The following is an 18897-nucleotide window of genomic DNA, read 5'->3' on the forward strand; positions in this document are numbered from 1 at the left end:
CGAGTCACAAAAGCAAAGTTCGTGGATGCATTTACGTCGGCATTTAGTGTAAGAAGTCATAGTGCACACAGTTGTTACAAAATGATGAAATATGTTCACAATGATATATAGATATCGTTTTAAAACAGCAATATCATTTCCATTGAAGCACAAATTAACATTGTAAAGCTGAAAACATTTCCATTAAGCATAATTATGTTAATGGCATAATTATGATTAATAGCATAATTAATAGCATAATTATGACACTCATATTAATCCTGCACACTTATATTTTCTAGCAACTTGTATCCATTAAAGAAAGTCATATTTGTTAAGAGATGCAAAAATTAACATTTACCATTTCGGCAGAATGGCCGTCTTTGCCATAACTGCATAGCACAAAATTAACACAAAATTGTAAGGTTTCCTTACAAATGATAATGTCAAGGGGACTTGGTACCACTCTAAAATCGATGAAAATGCTTAAAAATAATTTTTACACATTTCATGCAAATTTTTAATATAAACACAGATATAACAACTTAATAGAATTAGGAATCGATTTTTAAAAAATATTGATTCGAAAATTTCTTTTAAATAGCGAACTTGGAAAAACTCTGAGAGTTTCCAAAAAAAAATCTCTAAGAATATCTTTTGTTCTCCAAAGCTAATTTAGATATTCAAAATCGAATGCCTATTGCCATCAAATTCTTTAAAAGTATACTTAAGAGTATACTTCGAAAAAATTTGGGAGGCAAATTTTGAAAATTGAAGAAGAATTTTTTTTACAAAATTGGTATTGTTTAAAGAAAATTTTAAACATTTGAAACTTCAAATTTCTGTAAAGGAACAACAATATTTAGAAAACTTAAATTTCTGAACAGGTGACTGCCTACGTTGAATATAGCTTTATTCAACCATGTAAGGCATTTTGTTTTTCAAAAATCTTTCAAGGTGACAGTGGACTCTGAAATAAGCAAAAATGGACAAAAAAAATGAAATTTAATCTTTGTCGTTCCATCACTAAATAAGGTTATAAAATGTATTGTACAGTAAAATAAATATTTGAAGGGCCTAGGGAAAAAAGTATATCTTAATGACTTTTCTTAAAATGATATTGTTATTAGATTTAAATATCTTTGAAATGTTCCAGGTGTCTTAATTTTTGACGAAATTAAATGTAATATTTAATAAAAATTTCGGTTAAAGATGAAAAGAAAATAGGGTATACATTTTATATTTCGAGTCATTTTTCATATCTAAAAGTCTTGAAGGGCCTAGAGGAAAAATATACTTTATTGACTTTTCTTAAAATGATATTGTTATTAATTTAAATATCTTTGAAAGGTTCCAGGTGTCTTCATTTTTGAAGAAATTAAAAGTAATATTTAATAAAGATTTCGGTTAAATATTAAAAGAAAATATGGTATACATTTTATATTTCGACTCATTTTAGATAGTTAAATGTCAATTTTATTTCAGAAAAAAATAAACTTCGTATAAAAATTTGGTAAGAGGGCATAAAAATATTTCTAAAAAATAGCATTTAATGGGAATTACAAAATCATACAAAGCTTTATTCTGAATAATTGAAAATTTAACAATTAAGTTGTCTGGAATATATTGAAATTTGTAAAAATTACTTATTTTTTAATTTTTAAAAATCATGTATTAAGTTTTGAAAAGGTTCTTAAAAAATTTGACGTATTTATATTTTTAATATACACGCATAAAAAAGTTCTTAAAAAAAGTGCCTAATGGAGTCCACCGTCCCCTTAATTCAAACATTTTTACATTAATCAAATTCATTAAAAGAAATTTTAATGTTTTGTATATAATATTTTATAAAATGAATTAAAATTTCCGGTGTAAACTGTACACTTTTTTTATTAGAAAGTAAATGGAAAATTTGGAATAACGTCTATATTGTAAAATATAAACCTTTATGATATTTTTGCATTTTAATTTATCTTTTAAATTTTTGTTCATTTTAAAGATAACTTTGTTATTTGCTTACTGTGTAAAGAAAATTATGATTTTTAAGTGTTGGGAATTGACCAATTTGGAAGAGTGTTAGTCAATTTGGTAAAATTTTGTAGAAAGTTGCTTCCTAGTTTGTCAATTAAAAAAATTAGAACTCGTACAAAAATTTGTTTTTTAGATTTTTATTCTTTTTCTGTACTACTTATTAGAAACACTATAAAGAACTAAAAGAAAGTCTTGAACGTAGGCAGTCACCTTAACAGCAGCAAAACAAGCAACAGTGGTTTTAGTACCTTGTCCCCACAATAAGTATCCAAGATAGTGCTAGATGCATACATAACATATATAGACATATAATTTATATCACCACAAACAAGTATTGATATAATTAAGGATATCCATCTTGAGCTCATGTTACTGGAAGTTTAGAGTTTGTAGTAAGATTCACCAGTATATTAGCTCGTTGGGATCTTGAAAACAACAAACAACAAATGACATCACGGAACATCAAATTGCACCGAAATATTCGACAATAAGTCTGAAATAAAAAAAAATAATAATGATTCACATTATGAAATAGTGAGTTTATATTTACATAGTAGAACCTTTTTAGTACGTCGTTCAAGCTTTCGCTCCTAAACGACGTACTAGTATGAACGACGTAATATCAAATCACACAATCAAATGTAAAAAGTCTATTTATTTTGGCCATATATCATAATAGAATAGGTCTTTTTAAAGAGATTTCATAATCATCTTCGTTTATCATTGTTATTAAAATGTTAGACAATATTAATTTTTTTAATATTTAAGAATTTTAAAATTTCCAACATTGCTCTTACAGCATATTTGATTCAATAAATCTGTTCAAGTATCCATGTGCAGTTATATCTTCTTATGATACTTTCAAGGATAAAACCACATGGAGGCTAAGAAATTTCACTGTCGGATTAGTCGTCATTCTGACTGAAAACAACATATTTAATTTTTTTCGTTTCCTATTATATTAAGATATTATAAGATTAAGATATTATAGAGACAATTATGCACAAAAGACAAGTGAATTTCTAAGGCTAATTACATTCAACGCAAAATGGTCCAAAGATAATCATGCAGCCAGATGTACATAAGGAGTCGACCCCTAACTATTCATCAAGTGCTGAAGCAGCTGAATGAGAGGCCGTTGGTATCTTGAATCTCGACAGCAGAATGTTTGAATCGTAAACCATTGTTTCATTGAAATAGGAAAGGTGACATTCGAATATCCCGGTTGAGAAGGAATGGGTCAGCTGCATACACTGTTCATAAATTAGTCGCACTACGTTGGAAGAACATGCTTCAATTGACGAATGAGTAGTTGGTATGTAGGCGTAAAATTCGATCTCTCTAAGAGAAGGATTTGGATTTTGGATAAACTGAATGTTATCAGGAAGTGATAAAGGTCTTTCGAAAACCTTTCCTTTTGCAAACAATACCGAGCTCACAGGAAGAGCTATTTAGTAATCTATTCAATGATCGCAGTTGTTGAATTTTTGAACTGAAAATTGATCGCCACGTATATGATAAATCTTAGGAGAATATCCAAAGGATCATGAAATACTGGCTGAACCCGGCAATTCTGACTATTGCAAGATTTGCGTATATTTATACATTAATTCAATATAAGTCAATGTTTAAAAAATTATTGTATTTAATTAAAATTAAATATTTATATGTACATTATTATAGTTTGCGTTTGAATATATAATGCTTTAGGTGTTACTATTTGGTATATATACAAGCAAATCCTTTGTTTTTTCTACAAGTGAGCATACAACGTATAATTGTCCATGATAAAAATATAGATTCTCTAAATTGCATCTACATACTTACAATCGACTTCACTTTATAAATTTCAGAATATAAATACACTCGAGCTTATGTCTACGCATACACGAAAGTATTTCTGATGATACTATATTTTCACGCTCCTTACGTTTCTACTGATCATATTGAGAATTTCAAAAGCTTTCCTCATTCTCAGGACAATGCTAAATATTTTGCAAAACACCGCGTGTAAATTGCACTTGTAGGCTTTTAGTTTATAAAGAACATTTTAAGAGCAAGACTGTTTATAGATATCTATAGATCAGCCACATTAGGTGACTAGCTGACACGACTATCAAATTAATAATATTATTTGATAGTGATTAATGCAAGTTTTAAAACTGAAAGACAATAATTTTACAATTTGCATTTATTCAAGTTTGGATCAACTGGAAGAACTCATTCACTGATTTTTGAACTAAATTTTGAAATGCAGATAGAATCAAAATGTACTTAATGTTTTGCATTTCATTATATTAATGAAATATTAAACAGCTAATATTAAAATTAATGCTTCGCACAATGCCTGTCTAATATATATATATTTAATGAAGATTATGTTCCATTCAATAATCTTATTATATTTCTAATTTTGAAAAGAAAGTTAATGTATTTCCCAAATTAATCTTATACACTGTATTTTAAAGTTTAACTATGATTCAAAAAAGTGCATCCATGGAAAGAGTATCGTCATAGAATAAATTTCTTTTCTAACAATCATCAATGAATAGAAATTCATCATGATAGAAAATAAAATTAAAATTTTGTGAAATTGAAATAAAAATACTCATAATACAGATTATCATTTTTTGTTCATAAAAAGGGCCTTTTACTATCAACCGTTAAAATATTTAAAAAGATTTTTAACGCATGACAATGTACAGGAATTTCCCCAGAAACATATTTTAACCCTTTCTAGGGCCGTGGGAAGTACGCTTCCCATCAAATTTATCAATCTTTGTATGAAATTATGTAGGTTGGCATAAATTCTGACAATTTTTTTAGTAAGTCAGAAACTTAGATGCTTCAGTTCTTTAGTCTCAGACAAAATGATGTGCCTTGATTTGTTGCTTAATTATTAATTAACCAAATTAATTAATTAATCAAATTAAATTTGTCTAATAACCTAAATGAATCCCTTTTCTTATTCTAATTTCAAGCCATAATTATTTTAACTAGAAAAAAATGGCCGTTTAAAGGGTTAAGGATAGAATTAACCTATCCATAAGATTATAATCCATCGTAAAATTGTTCTTTTTTTTAAAAAAAAAATATTGTTTTAATGCTTGAAATGAAATATGTCTTATGAATTTTAATCAATTAAGTACACAAATAGTTAGTTCTTGCTGATTTTGCCCAAAATTGGCCACTTTATATAGATACCGTTTTACAGCCTTACCTTACCTTAATATATATTTTCAAATAAAATTACTTTCATATATTTTATTTACAAATCATATTTGATCGTTGAATTAAAGAACAAAATACGCATTACCATAATGTAAAAATAAATCACAAAATATGCACTGCAGTATTGAAAAAATGATCAGAAAATATACATAGAATACTTGCAAAAATTCAGTGCACAGATTTATATAGTGTATCGTTTTTTCTTTTCTTTTCTTTTTTTTTTCATGCTGATTCTTTTTACTGAAACTACACATTTATTTCCTGGAAAATATAAATGTGAGAGAAACAAAATATTGCGATAATCACAAACTGGGAAAATCGCGAAGATATAAAAATAATTTTTATGGATACAAATGGCGGCGATATAATGACTCTCTTCCGTTATTTTCATATCTGACAAGTAATAAATAGTCCTATCTTTTGTTCTCCGAGTTGCAGCAAAACAGAAAAGTAATTCCTGGTATTATCCGAAACCAATTTCATAACTCTCCAACTTGCTTCATTTTTCGTTACTTGGTGAATGATAGGGCGTTAAACGTGTTACCAACTTCTTCACTTTTCTCTGCTTTGTTCAATTATTTTTAACATTTCATTTTTGCTGGCTTGGTAAAATTTTCAACATAATGCGTCTACTACTGCAGTGGTTATATATTTTTTTCTCTGATGGCTTTCTTTTTACGTACTCATACGCCACTTTTCTTCATTTATTTTTACTTTCAATTTTTTCCCACTACCACCTAACTCAATCTAATCTCAATTGTATTTTCGATCACATTTTAGTTTATTTTTTAAAATTTTTATCATCGGAACATTTTTTCTGTATACCTTTGTGGTTACGTTGAAAAACGATACATATAAATGCTAAGAAGAAAAAAATGAAGTAGAAACTCTCCCTGTTTGGAAGCGAAACCACAAGGGGATACCGCAGTTGCTTGTTAAATTTATAAGCGAAACATTTGTAGTTTGAAAGAAGGAAAAAAAAAACCCCAGTATTTTATTCATCATTAAGTTCGATATAAAGAGAGTAAGCGAATGCATTCAGTGAAAAATTTATCTCCCTGCTTTTATCAAATTTACTTTCAAAGTAGTGCAATTTGTTTATTTGGGATCATACTCAACTAAATATAAAAAGCCTTTAAAGTAGGTATCGAGTTCTTATTGTAATATCTTGGTAAAACTTGAACTACATTTTATGAAACGATTCGTGGATGTATTTTTTTAGATATATTATGAAGATGCATAGTAAAGTCTTGAGATATTGCATTTGAAAAACTTGTTTTTTTTAACCCTGCATGATTTCGATAATTGTATTTTGTATAATAGAGATCATGAAAATAAATTTAGTCAGACTGCAAAATTCAGTAAAAAAACGTTTTGCATGTTTTTATTTAATATCCATGTATAAATGTGTGGTAATTTTACTCTTAGTTTCATAATTTAATTCAACATTGACTCAAAATCTAGCTTTAATTTTTCGCATCTTTTAAAGAATAGTTTTATCCATGAAGAATGTTTATTATTTTTTAAATGCGAACTGGAATTACTCTTGTGTCATAAAATTATTAAAAAGAATGCTTTATTTCGAGTAATTTTACTATGTTATTTCATGTAGAAGTTATGAAATAAATTGAATAAATATTAAGATGCAAATAAAGAGAAAAATCAACTATTATTCAATTTTTTAAACAGAATACATTTTAAACAATATTTTAAGTTGCTGCATTTTATATAATTGATTAATTGACTTTTACTCAATCCCAGTAAACAAGAAATTTGTATTCCCTGTTAACGGAAGAATTCATTTATTATTTTTATTAACATAAGAAATAAAAAGTGTTCAACATTAAAATTGTAGAATAAATAATGACAAAACAAAATTAAATTATCTTAATTTTTATTACTATACAAAGTGTTATTTGAAGGCTCGTTTGATTTTAATTTATACTTCGTTACAAAATTGTTTCTTCAAAAATTATTCTTAAAAATTAAATAAAGTTTTATATTAGATAAATTTACAGTTTTTTTAGGTTTTACGTAAATTTTTTTCGATGCAATTGAGATTTGCCCATTAAAAACGTACTAGAAAAATGGTTAATTATTTATGTCCAAATATTCTTACATAAAATACTTCCTAAGATTTTCAGAGGTATTTTTAATGTAATTGAATAAATTAATTCTGAGTAAAATAATACGAATTGTTTCTTGTACTATAGTTCAAATAGTCTTGTGCAAATGATTTCTTTTCTCACTTTCACACTAATAACCTGTAAAATAAAACCGTAATCTTGTTTAGAAATTCTTCTTCAAGATATGAATCCCAGGACTTTTATTTCATTAATTCGAATTTTAAAAAGAAATCATTAAAAATATTTTGCATTCGTTTAATAAACCTGAGAAATATAATTTCGTTGGTTTGGTTTAGTTATATTTACGACCAGCATTTTGAGACGACCTCTTATTGATAAGAATTACCAGATTATAAGGACAACAACAAGGTGGAAAGCCCTCCTCGAAATTTCTATGTCACACCAAACGGCAAACGTTTTATGCTTGACTTCAAATATAACGTGTACTAGGCCGACTTACATGGCAGTTTTTTTGTTGATTCAGATCTCAAACCTGAAATCTTCCTATGTCGAAGTTCTAGACATGACCACCAGGGCACTTGGATATGCAGTTATTATTGTTTTCTCTCAGCTACTATAATTATGTATTTGATAAGTTTCTCTAGATCTTTCAACCACATGTCATGCATCAGTGGTTGATTAACAAAAAAATCAGCACTGATCATATTACTAGTATAAGAGCTTTATATTCGTGTAATGAATGCGAATTCAAATTACGGAGAAACGGAACAAATAAAAAGCAATTTATTATACACTGGTATCCGAATTACAACTTAATCTCGCCCAATGGTCGGTTACTCAATAACTGTTTGATTTAGAGAGGGAAAGATTGCAGTGTTAATAAATCTGATCGTAATCACTTTCAGGTACAGAAGCCATGTTTGTATATCCAACATCTTACCGAATAAAATGTTATTGTATATAAGGGTTTTAAAATTATATCATATTTCCATCTTTTGGTGCAGCCATCAGAAGCCGAACGGGCAAAGATAGATACCAGAAGTTGTATAGGACAGCGGTATATACTAGCCGAATAGAAATCCAAAACTAGACATATGAAAAGTTTTGTACGTATGATATCATTCTGGAAGGATAATCTGATAATAAGAGAAATAACAATTTTCATCTCAGAATTGTTCATATTTATTCTCTGAATTTTCTGTTAGTTCGTTCCTGAACACTATAATTGAAACATAAGCTGATAACAATAGGATAATAAATAGGTGTCCAGTGCTAAGAACTATTGGCACAGTTGAACCCATCAAGATATAGTGTTATTAAGATGATAATGTTCATAAATTGATTGTCCATTGTATTTCAAGCAAGTTAATTTCGTATAATAGTTAAGGAATGAGTTAGACATAATTCTTAGAAATGAAGCTGGTAATGAATAAATTTCTCATTTTAGTTTTATTCACTCTAAAAAATCCTCATTAATCTGTTGTTTTTCAATATATAACCACAAGACAGACATTTTGTTTTTTATGTCACAAGAAGTATGTTTAAACAAGCCGATGAAAAAACAAGAAGAAAGAACCTCGGAAAGATCTTCACTTTAATGGCTTTGACAGTGTTCGACATATATTATGTATTAGACAAATTTTACGGTAGAACTGCTTAGTGGGATCTTCGTTTTCAATTTTTCCGCCATGTGATGGGTGTGGATTCAAGGCTTATTATTAATGCAACACACTGAGAGTCAAGAACTTCGACTTTCTAGCCATTCAAAATTATTTTTCATAACTTTTGACTTGGTTTTATGTGGATTTTTCCTTTGTCCGTTTAAGTAGTATTCGATATCATACGTTAAAATTTCTAAACCAACTATTTTCATCGTTGAATTTTAAACAATGAATCTTATCATTGAATTAATCTTTCGTTGTTTTGTTACTTTAATAATTTAGCTTGATGATATGTTGATTTAATCAGTGTACTTTGCGAACATTCAAGTTATAGCATTTCATAGTTCGAATCCCCATTCCACTTTAAGTTCGTCGTGTATGTGTGGTTTAATGCACATTAAACCTAACGCCATTTGTCAAACATCCTCTCGTTGGTGTGGGGTGGTATCTCGGAGTGCCGATACCAGCTCAGTAAATTGATAATGTTCATAAATCGTTCTCGTCGTCTAACCAAGGCTCGAATTTACGAGGTCCGTCCTGAAATACCTACCTGTCTTAATGCTGCAATCAAACAGGATGTTAATTTAACTAAGCTGAACTACACATTCTGCGAATCAATTTCAGTGATATCTAACTCGCATTTCTTACGGAAATTATATATTCTTAGATTTTAAACAACTGCGTAATACAGATTTTTAAATTCATTTGAAAATTAATTCCTATGATTCAATTTTATTATTAAACGAAATTCTCTAAATTGAAGTAATTTCTGTCACGTCTTTCATTCAATTTATTTTGTTGAATTACAATCCACTGGAAAGGCAGACTTGGTACGATTTTCTAAACTGAAATTGTTTGCAGTCGGTCTATAAAACGTAAACTTAACTGCAATTGGAGACATTATTATTTTTATTTCTCGTGTTATATCAGAATATAAATAAGGGTCATTGTGGGGTCTGTTTATATCTTCCAGATATTCTCCTAAACAACTGTTGTGACTTAAACCAAATTTTGCAGTTATTATTGAAGACAAAGAAAGAAGACTGTAAACTTTTTCAAGTTCAAAGATTTATTAAATATTCAATTAACTAGAAATTAATTAAAATTTCACTGTTTTGTCCACACAAATTTCAGGGGAAATTATACCTAAAAAATATTCTAAAACCAAATTAGAATTCAAAATTTTATCATATTAGTGGTATCAATTTCAGCTTTCTGTAATAGCTCTTTCAGCTGTTAATAATTTAAAAATAATTTTGATGATTAAATTTTACATAACTTTGAAACACTCTATTACTGTTTGTTAAATTTCTGTTTCATTTTAATGCATATCTTCCAAATGTTCATTTGTTTCAAAGTAGTGATTTAACAATGCCTAAAAGCAGACATAAGTCAGTCGCTCAAACAAAGGTAAGAAAAGTAAACCTCTGGCGAGAAAAGGAAACAAATGTTTGGTGACGGCAGTGATTTCAAGCAGCGAGAAGTTAACCAATATTTAACCAATATATATATATAAGATATCAGTTTCCTTTTAGTGCAATTTTTCCTTCGATTATTATTAATTATTTAGAAAATTTAAGACAGATTATTTTTAAATAAGGAATATTTAGGTACTCCTTTGTTGAGCAACGTTGTAATTTAATTACTCCACCATTACTTTTCTTAAGTTTTTGTTTTATTTCAATATATATGTCTTGAAAATGGCATTGTATATTATGATGTATTATGCAAAAGTATTTTTTTAAGCTAAAAATATTATGCATGGAAACATTTTAATCCCGAACAGCGTCGAGTATATCGGATAATATGACCTTAAGTAGGATATTCCTCATTCTAAGTAGGATAACTTTACTTAAAATGGTTAGAAATTCATACTTAGCAGGATCTTTTTTAAACTCTACACCAGAGTCAACGTTATTGCAACACAATCACGTGACAAACATAATTGTGCGAGTCATATAGATATTCTATGTCTAACATTGATATCTTACGTCATATCTTTTTTTCTCTGACAAAAGATGCCATGGATTTCACAATTTAACTAACACGAAGTTTTTAACATGCGTCATGTTAAAATGAATATAGTTTAATCATAAAGATTCTTCTATTAGATCATTCTGATTTAAAACACCAAGTTAAATTTCTGATGAAAGAATAAATTATGCTCATTCAATACTTTTAAAGAGAAAGATGATATAAAAATCGTATTATTTGCTTAATGTAATCCAAAAGCACTCTAATCCTTCATTACAAAGTCCCTAATGTTAAATAACCTTCATTAATATTTTACATAGATGATGCCGAGTTAAATAAAGTCAAAGTTCGAAAGCGAAGCCTACAATAAGAGAAACAATTTATTTACTATATTTTTATTCATGTCTTTTGGGTTCTTATTAAAGAATGTCTTTATTTATAATATTAAATACTATATTATTTCCATATAATTCGTTCAAAGCAAAAAGTAGCTTAAAAAGCTACTAATCTATTTTTTACCATTCACAAGTATAATTTTTTTCGTAGAAATTTCACAATAATTAAACTTTTATCATACATATTTTAAATAGGCATGATGAAAATGTAGACATAATCATATAAGTTTCTAAAACAGTGCTTTCAAATAAAATGGCCCATATATATTTCAAAAAATTATTTTTACTCTCTTTGTTTTGAAACGGAGTTTTTATTGGAATATAAAAATCTGAATGGCCTCGACTCCAATTTCTAAAATTGTTTCCATTTGTATTCTGCTTGAAAGGTTTGATATCTTTCCATGCTAAAACAGATGAATTTAAATCTGACGACGAGCGTAAGATAGAGAGTAAAAAGAGTTTCTTTCCCGGTCAAAACCACTTTTCTCGAATGACTGGCAGAGATCCAAGCGTTTTAAAGAAAAATTACGCGATTCTACAATTTTCCAGGGTATTAAATTGCTTCTTTACACCAATAAAGTGTGCCAGTAGCATTGATGTTAAAGTGATATGCAAGTGATTATATGATAAAAATTTCAAATTCATAAAGAAAGAACTTTGATTTTTTTTTAATGGTGTTGGAGAAATGCTTGGTACGAGTCAAATATTTTATACTTAATTATTTCTGAATAAAAACGTATGAAATGGATGCTTTTTTGCAAGCTACAAAGAAATGAGATTTTTTTTCGCCTCCATAATTTATGTATATGGCTTTTAAAGAAACTCTTTCATAATCGAGCTCTTAAATTACAAGTATTTCTCCTAAAAGGAGAAATTAAGAAATGGCATTTATTGTACTTGATTTCATTTAAATGGTTTAATTGAAATATATCTTATTAGTGTGATTTTCGTGGAATTGAATGTTTTCTTTTAAGAATGAAATTTGTTTTTCTTATTTATTATGTCAACTAGGCCTTAAATCTGGTTTTTATTATAACCTATTTCAGTGAACTACCAGCATCTCCTTTAAAATGTAAAATAATTGGCAAGACTAATTCTGCCACTATTTACTACCTGCATCATTGCGATATATAGATTATTTTAATCACTCTTCCTATTTTAAAAATTTATGAAGTCAAGAATTTTAAAAATGTAACATAAAACGTAGTAAAAAAAAATCTTTTCTTTAAAAAAGAAGAATTTTAAAGAAATGTATGTGTTTTAAAAAATAGATTTCTACCAGATTCTAAGTTCCATTTTAGGAATATCAGTTGTAATAAATGGCTTTATTTTGACCTTACATTAATACGATTTTGCATTCTATTTAATTCATTTAAATTATTTATTCTACATTTTAACTGTCAATCGTTAATTATTTCTTGGAATAGCTAATTAATTCATAGCTTAACTAGTTAAATCAGGCTATTATTAATATACTATGTACTTTAGCTCACTTAATCAGGGCATTTCCGAAAATAACAAGACCTTCTATGAAATAACAGAACTATACACTTAACAGTGATAAATGTATCATAAAATTTCCTAAAAATTCTGGTTTTTTTTTTTTTACTTTCTAAAGTGCCGAAAATATTTGCAAAATGAAAATAAAATCATTTACAATTGAAATCCGATAAGACTAAAAAAGGATAATTTTATATAAGTTTCATACACAATATTTATTAATTTGATACAATTTTTTTTTCAAAATTATTTTCCAAATCTATTGTTTGTGAATAAAAAAAAAGCTCTTAGATCAATTAATTAAAAAAAGTGTTATTTGCATATATTATTGCAATAAGCAGAATTCGCACCGAATGCATATTTATACTCAATCAAACTGAATCATATGACTCTTATTTGTTCCCTTCAGCTAAGAAAATGTTTTGATTGCTTTTATTAATTATATATATTAAAATTCTTTTTATTTTTGGATATTTATATTAATCCAAAGCTATCTTTGAGACTTCTTCGAATAATATTAAAATGCAGATCCCAAAATTATCTGCATTCATATAAATGATAACTTGAATTTAAGTAGACATCATAGAATAAAAAAGTGACTACTAAATTTGATTTTGATAGATGCGATGAAAATGCCCGAAAAATGTTCTCTTAGTACTTTTTATTCATGTTTTTAGGAGATGATAAAATGCTTTTAAACAAAAGGTATTTAATATATTTAATTAAAGAACTAGCAACGTATAAAAGCTTTGGTTGTGCTTTTTAAAAAAATTAATTTGCAATTAGAGGAGTTGATTTCATAAAAGTTTGTAAATTAGAAATGCTGATATCGCCCAAAATCTTTTCTTTAGAAACCCGAATAAACTCGCATAAATTACAGAATTTGATGGAAACATTTCAATTTTTTTTAAATATTTTAAACAATTCTGTAAATCGCTCTTTTTAATTAAAGTAGAAATACTTATTTTTAGCTTTTAAAAATGTTTGGCGTCTTCTTAGTTTTGGAGATCAGAGATGATTAAAAATAATTAATTTAATCCGTTTTTAGTTAATGATGTTTCAATCGAGCTTATTTTATGCCATTGATTAAAAATGCTACCTTATTAAATCACTCAAAATTCTCTTATTGTAATATATAGACAGCTTGTTCTAAAAGTTAATTACCTATAAAAATAACCATGATTTTTAATATTTCTGAAAATCCTTTCAATTAGATTTAAAGTAAATTTTTTAATTAATTTTTAAATTCAGATTTTACTGATCTTAATTGATATATTGATCTTTATTTATCTAAAGGCATCTGCTGATTGCCTGTAAAAACTTTACTAAAGAAGTCTATATTTCATCCATATTAATATGCGAAAAAATGCCTTTCGAGAGAAAGCCTTTAAGGCGTGAATCAAGCATTTTGTATATCTACGTAATAAAAACGACGAAGGTGTACTCAAGTATAAAACTTATTCACCTTTTTATTTCAGTCTTTTACGATACGTTCATCATGTATACAGTGAACTACCTCTGAAAAAATCCAATAGAATAAACCGAATAACACAGATGACTGATTAAAAGGCATTTGCTATTCATTTATATGCTGTTTTTTTTCCTTATGCCAATAAAGAAAAGTGACAAAAGAGAAAAAAAAAAAAAAACTCAACACCATTTTTTTTATCTTTGTGTAACTCCACTACATCATATTTATCCCTAGTGTAAGGGGAAAAAAATATCGGCTTCATTTTTATTAGTTTTAGTTTTGATTTCATTTACGGCCTTTGCCCTTTGATTCATAAGATTTTCTTTTTGCGAAACTACTGAGAAATACGAATGACCTTCTCCCAAAATTAAATGAGTAAAAAAGAGGCTTGGATCATGTTCTTTTATTCTATTGTTTAATGGAAAAGCTGTCATTCCCCCTCCCCAGCAATTGCTGGATTCTTGTGGCAAGATGCCAGAAAACTGTACATAGTCATTAGTGTCAGATCCAGTTACATCACTGGGATTAATTACGAAGGTCCAAAGTCTCGGTCCTTCCTCAATGAATGGAACAATGTTTCAACCCATTTTTTTCTTCTTTCTAATTAGAAAAAATGCAATACTTTTTGCACTGTATTTACTGTCCACTGTCCTCTCAACGTCAGAATGGTCTAAGTTTTTTAGCTCGGCCCTACTGTCCAATGGCATCTGGAAAGAACGTCCATGGTAAAAGAACTTCCAACTCCCTTTATAGATAGTACATTTTTCTTAAGAATCTAGTTATAAATTGGGGTAATTAAAAATTGTTTATAGTAAAAAGTTTTTAAGCAATTTTTTTGATCGCCGTAAAGAAGTTTGCTTTTAATAATTATTTTTTATTTTATTTTCCCGTTCCAAGATAATTCATTTGAAGTTTGTGCCTTTCATCGAAAGTGAACAAAGTGAAACAAATAACAACTAAACAAGAAAACTAATTCGATATAATATTTTCTGCAATACTGTGTTTAAGCTATGTATTTATGTAATTTGAGTGGGGTATATTTAGAGTGTTAATGTTATATCTATAAATTGTGATATAAAATTTTTTAAATCTTATGAAAATAATAGAATTAATTTTAAAAGTCTGAACTTACACTAACTTAAATAAGTTTTTCCAAGTACTTTATTACTTATTTTTATTATTTTTTAGCTTAAAATTACAATTTTTGATCATGAAATTTTGAAACAGCTGTATAAAATGTAGATTTCATTGAATACGGATTTTATTATCTAAAGAAACTTTACAAGGCAACAAAAGAAAGATATAGTAAGGCATTAAATCCAGAAAGTGATATAATTTTAACTTTTCCAGGGCCTTTACAATGGATAATTATTTATGTTTTTTTTTTATTTTAAGTATAATTTGATATTTCTCGACTAAAATTTCGGTTTAAATTATATTTGTATCATGAAATATTTAAATCCCTGTCTGTATCTCATCAGATATTTTCTTGTTCTTTCAAACAACGTCTTTTTAATTTCATCATTAATTTATCTCAAATCCTGGATATCACAAATAATTGACTTTTCATGCTTTTGACCGGTATATTATACAGGGTGGTCATAAATTTTTTCCCAGATAACAAAATATTATTGTAAAAAAAACTATTTAAATATTTTTAAAATCCTTATAATATATTGAAATAATCATATGCTAAATTATAATAAAGTTTTTAATAAAAAGACTGGTATAAAACCACTTATGTCAATAAATTTAATGTGGCAAACTTGGTAGATGGAAGAAAGACTAAGCGGTATTCAAATTATCCCCACATATGGTCGAACATTTCGGCTGTCATGCAGCATCTGTGATCTGTACTTTAAGTGTATCAATATCTTCAACTGGCGTTGTAAACACTTGAACTTTATGTAATCCCAAAACTAATACCAAACAGTAAAGGCTGATTTGAATTCATGGAACCAAAGAACACATGGAACTTTACCTTCGTTGCGCCATTTCGAAAATTATCGAATATAAAATCACTATTTTTTCAACAGTTACGCTTTCTGATGAATCAAAAATAATAAGAGCACGATTATTCCATATTAAAGATATCACAATATTATATATGTTGTAATTTTTTCTATAGTTAGGGAAAATATTTATGACCACATTGCATAAAAGGCAGAGAGAGCAGATTTATATTTACCTCGGTACATCTCAAGTTCAACATCTTAAGTGTGTCACAAGAGCAATGTACTGACGATCCTCTTAAAGCTTGACATCATTAGAATGAGACTGATGAACCTGCGCGTTCTGTCTAAACTGTTGTGCTGGGGCCTTTTTGGTCATTGTAGCAACCCCCTGATTCACCAGGGCCTGCACGTCGGCTAAGCTCTCTTTTTGAATTTGGGGTGGACAAGGTACCATGCAGGGCTTCGGCAGGGTCTTATGAGGATGATTAAGTTTCTGAGGTGGAGGATGAAGGGTCAATTCCTGCTGTTGCATGGTCTGGCATACAGGAGATGGGGGAGGAGCTCGAAGAGTAGCCGATTTCAAGTTTACCACAGCTGCGGCTTCCAAAGTAGCGTCAATGGCTTTTTGCTGAAAATAAATTAAAAGAAAAATCATCAAAATTTGCTAAAAGCTTGACAGTAATAAACAAATACCATAACAATTTTGGTAACATAGATAGATGATGCGAATTGTCTCTAAAGTTAATATCCAATTTAAATTAGTTTACTTTTTAAGTTTACATGACAGAAAATATCTGTAAAAATTATTAGAAAGGTAGTCCAAAAAAGTAACTTTTCATTTTATAAATTTAGCCTAAAAGTATCTTAATTTTCAGAATCATTGTTAACTCAGGGCTTCACATAGGAAAAAAGAAAAAAAATTTTTTTTGTTTGTTTTTTGAAATCGAATTTATTGTTTCCGGTTGAAGACTGCTTAATCTATCAAAAGAAGGAAATGCTGCATAAGAATGTGACTTACACGCTTAATGAATCAAAAGAAATGAAAGAGAGCAACCAGAGAAAGAATACACCCTTTCTTTTCTAGCGAATCCATAGGTCAAAAGCAATTCTAAAATAGTACAGTTTTTAGGTTTAATTCTTAAAATAAAATTCCTGATAATTAGGGAAGACGAAACCGTCAACCTTTCGAATCATTTTTATACATTATTTCCCTTATATATATATTCTTAAAGTGATTATATGCTCATAGAGTGAACTATTTGAGTGACTAAAAGTTAAGGCACATTTTAACACAAAAATACGTGTTTAGAAGCTGTATTTCACAACTAAGATTTAACTGAAAATTTTCTTGCCCTTATTACTCCTTACTCAGTCTACATCATCGTCTCAGATATGAAATGTCATACGATCATTTAAAGCATTTAAAATAATAAATGTAACTACTAAACACATTTATAGACATTTAAAAACGTCCATTAATTATTAATCTAACACGTAAAATGATTCTTTTTAGTACTTTTATTTATTTTCTATAAATAGACTTCCCTTGATTTATTTAAACATGAAGCTGTTTCTCGTATTGTCAAATGGCAAGCATCTCATCGCATGATATCGCCAGAGCCATATTGTAAGGCTAGATAATATATATTCTAAGTGGTGTGGCTATTTGTCCAATTTCATTCTTCACTAGTGATATCCGAACACCTATACCTTGATTGGCTAAAACCTTTAATTGCACCTTAAACCTTGACCATTAAACTTTAACTATTTCTGAATATCTTTTATGAAGTGCATTGAATATCGTTATACTTGGTATTACAAATATTTACTAGAGAAAAAAATAAAATTATCTTAGAATAATGAGCAGTTCATAAAATATTTGCAACATTTTTCATTTAATACGTTTTTACATATGCACAATATAAAATGCAACACCTATACACCTGGCCTTTATAATGCAAAATTCCCTAGAGGCATACACATTCTAAGAACTATAGCAAAAAGAAGTAAATCATCTCATACTGTCAAGCTTTGAAAAATGAATACAAACTAGAAGAGCATTTGATCAGCCACCCGCATCGATCATTTCAAAGTAGTTGGACTACAGCCAGTTTGTTTTCTTTTTCAACTTAGTGTGAAATCAGATGTTAAAACTAGACTTTAAAAAGCACTGAGCGATTCCGCAAACAATCCGTAACGTTGAAAATAAATCTTAGAAATAATTTAAGGATTAAGATATTTTTATTTAAATTCTATGACATCTCCGAAATGTATTGCATTTAGTGAAGGCCTTCTAACGCAACTTTTATGTCCTTTTAATTGTTTTAGGGGTAAAGACGGAAACCAAGATATTCAACAAACCTGATTAGCTGCATATAAGAAGGAAGAAGTAAAGAGAATAAAAAGAATTTAAAAAGAAGAAGAAAGAGACTAAAAATGTTTGAAAAGGAAAATAAAGCTTTGATAATTCGATTACAATGCCTTAGCATTTTTTTTTGTATTCAATTGTTAGCTGTGGTATTTCACTGTTAAATATTAATACAGAGTCTACCATTACTCAAAAAATTCTTAAATTTTTTTTATATAGAAATAATTAATTTTAATACTAGCTAT

The 18897-nt window shown here is 28.1% G+C and overlaps 1 protein-coding gene across 3 annotated transcripts in view; it reads right to left on the reverse strand.

The window, feature by feature from the left end:
* Nucleotides 1-1988: 1988 nt before the first annotated feature.
* The window catches only part of LOC129958471 (neuroligin-4, X-linked-like), a 350433-nt gene continuing 333524 nt past the window's right edge, over nucleotides 1989-18897 (reverse strand). For all 3 annotated transcript variants that reach the window (XM_056070968.1, XM_056070967.1, XM_056070966.1), the window contains exons 7-8: nucleotides 16518-16912; nucleotides 1989-2503 (exon numbers count right to left, since the gene is read on the reverse strand). In XM_056070968.1, the coding sequence (XP_055926943.1) occupies nucleotides 16580-16912 (333 nt within the window). In that variant the 3' untranslated portion in view covers nucleotides 1989-2503; nucleotides 16518-16579. The remainder of the gene's footprint in view (nucleotides 2504-16517; nucleotides 16913-18897) is intronic.

This window comes from Argiope bruennichi, chromosome X1 (genome assembly GCF_947563725.1).
Source record: "Argiope bruennichi chromosome X1, qqArgBrue1.1, whole genome shotgun sequence".
NCBI lineage: Eukaryota > Metazoa > Arthropoda > Arachnida > Araneae > Araneidae > Argiope > Argiope bruennichi.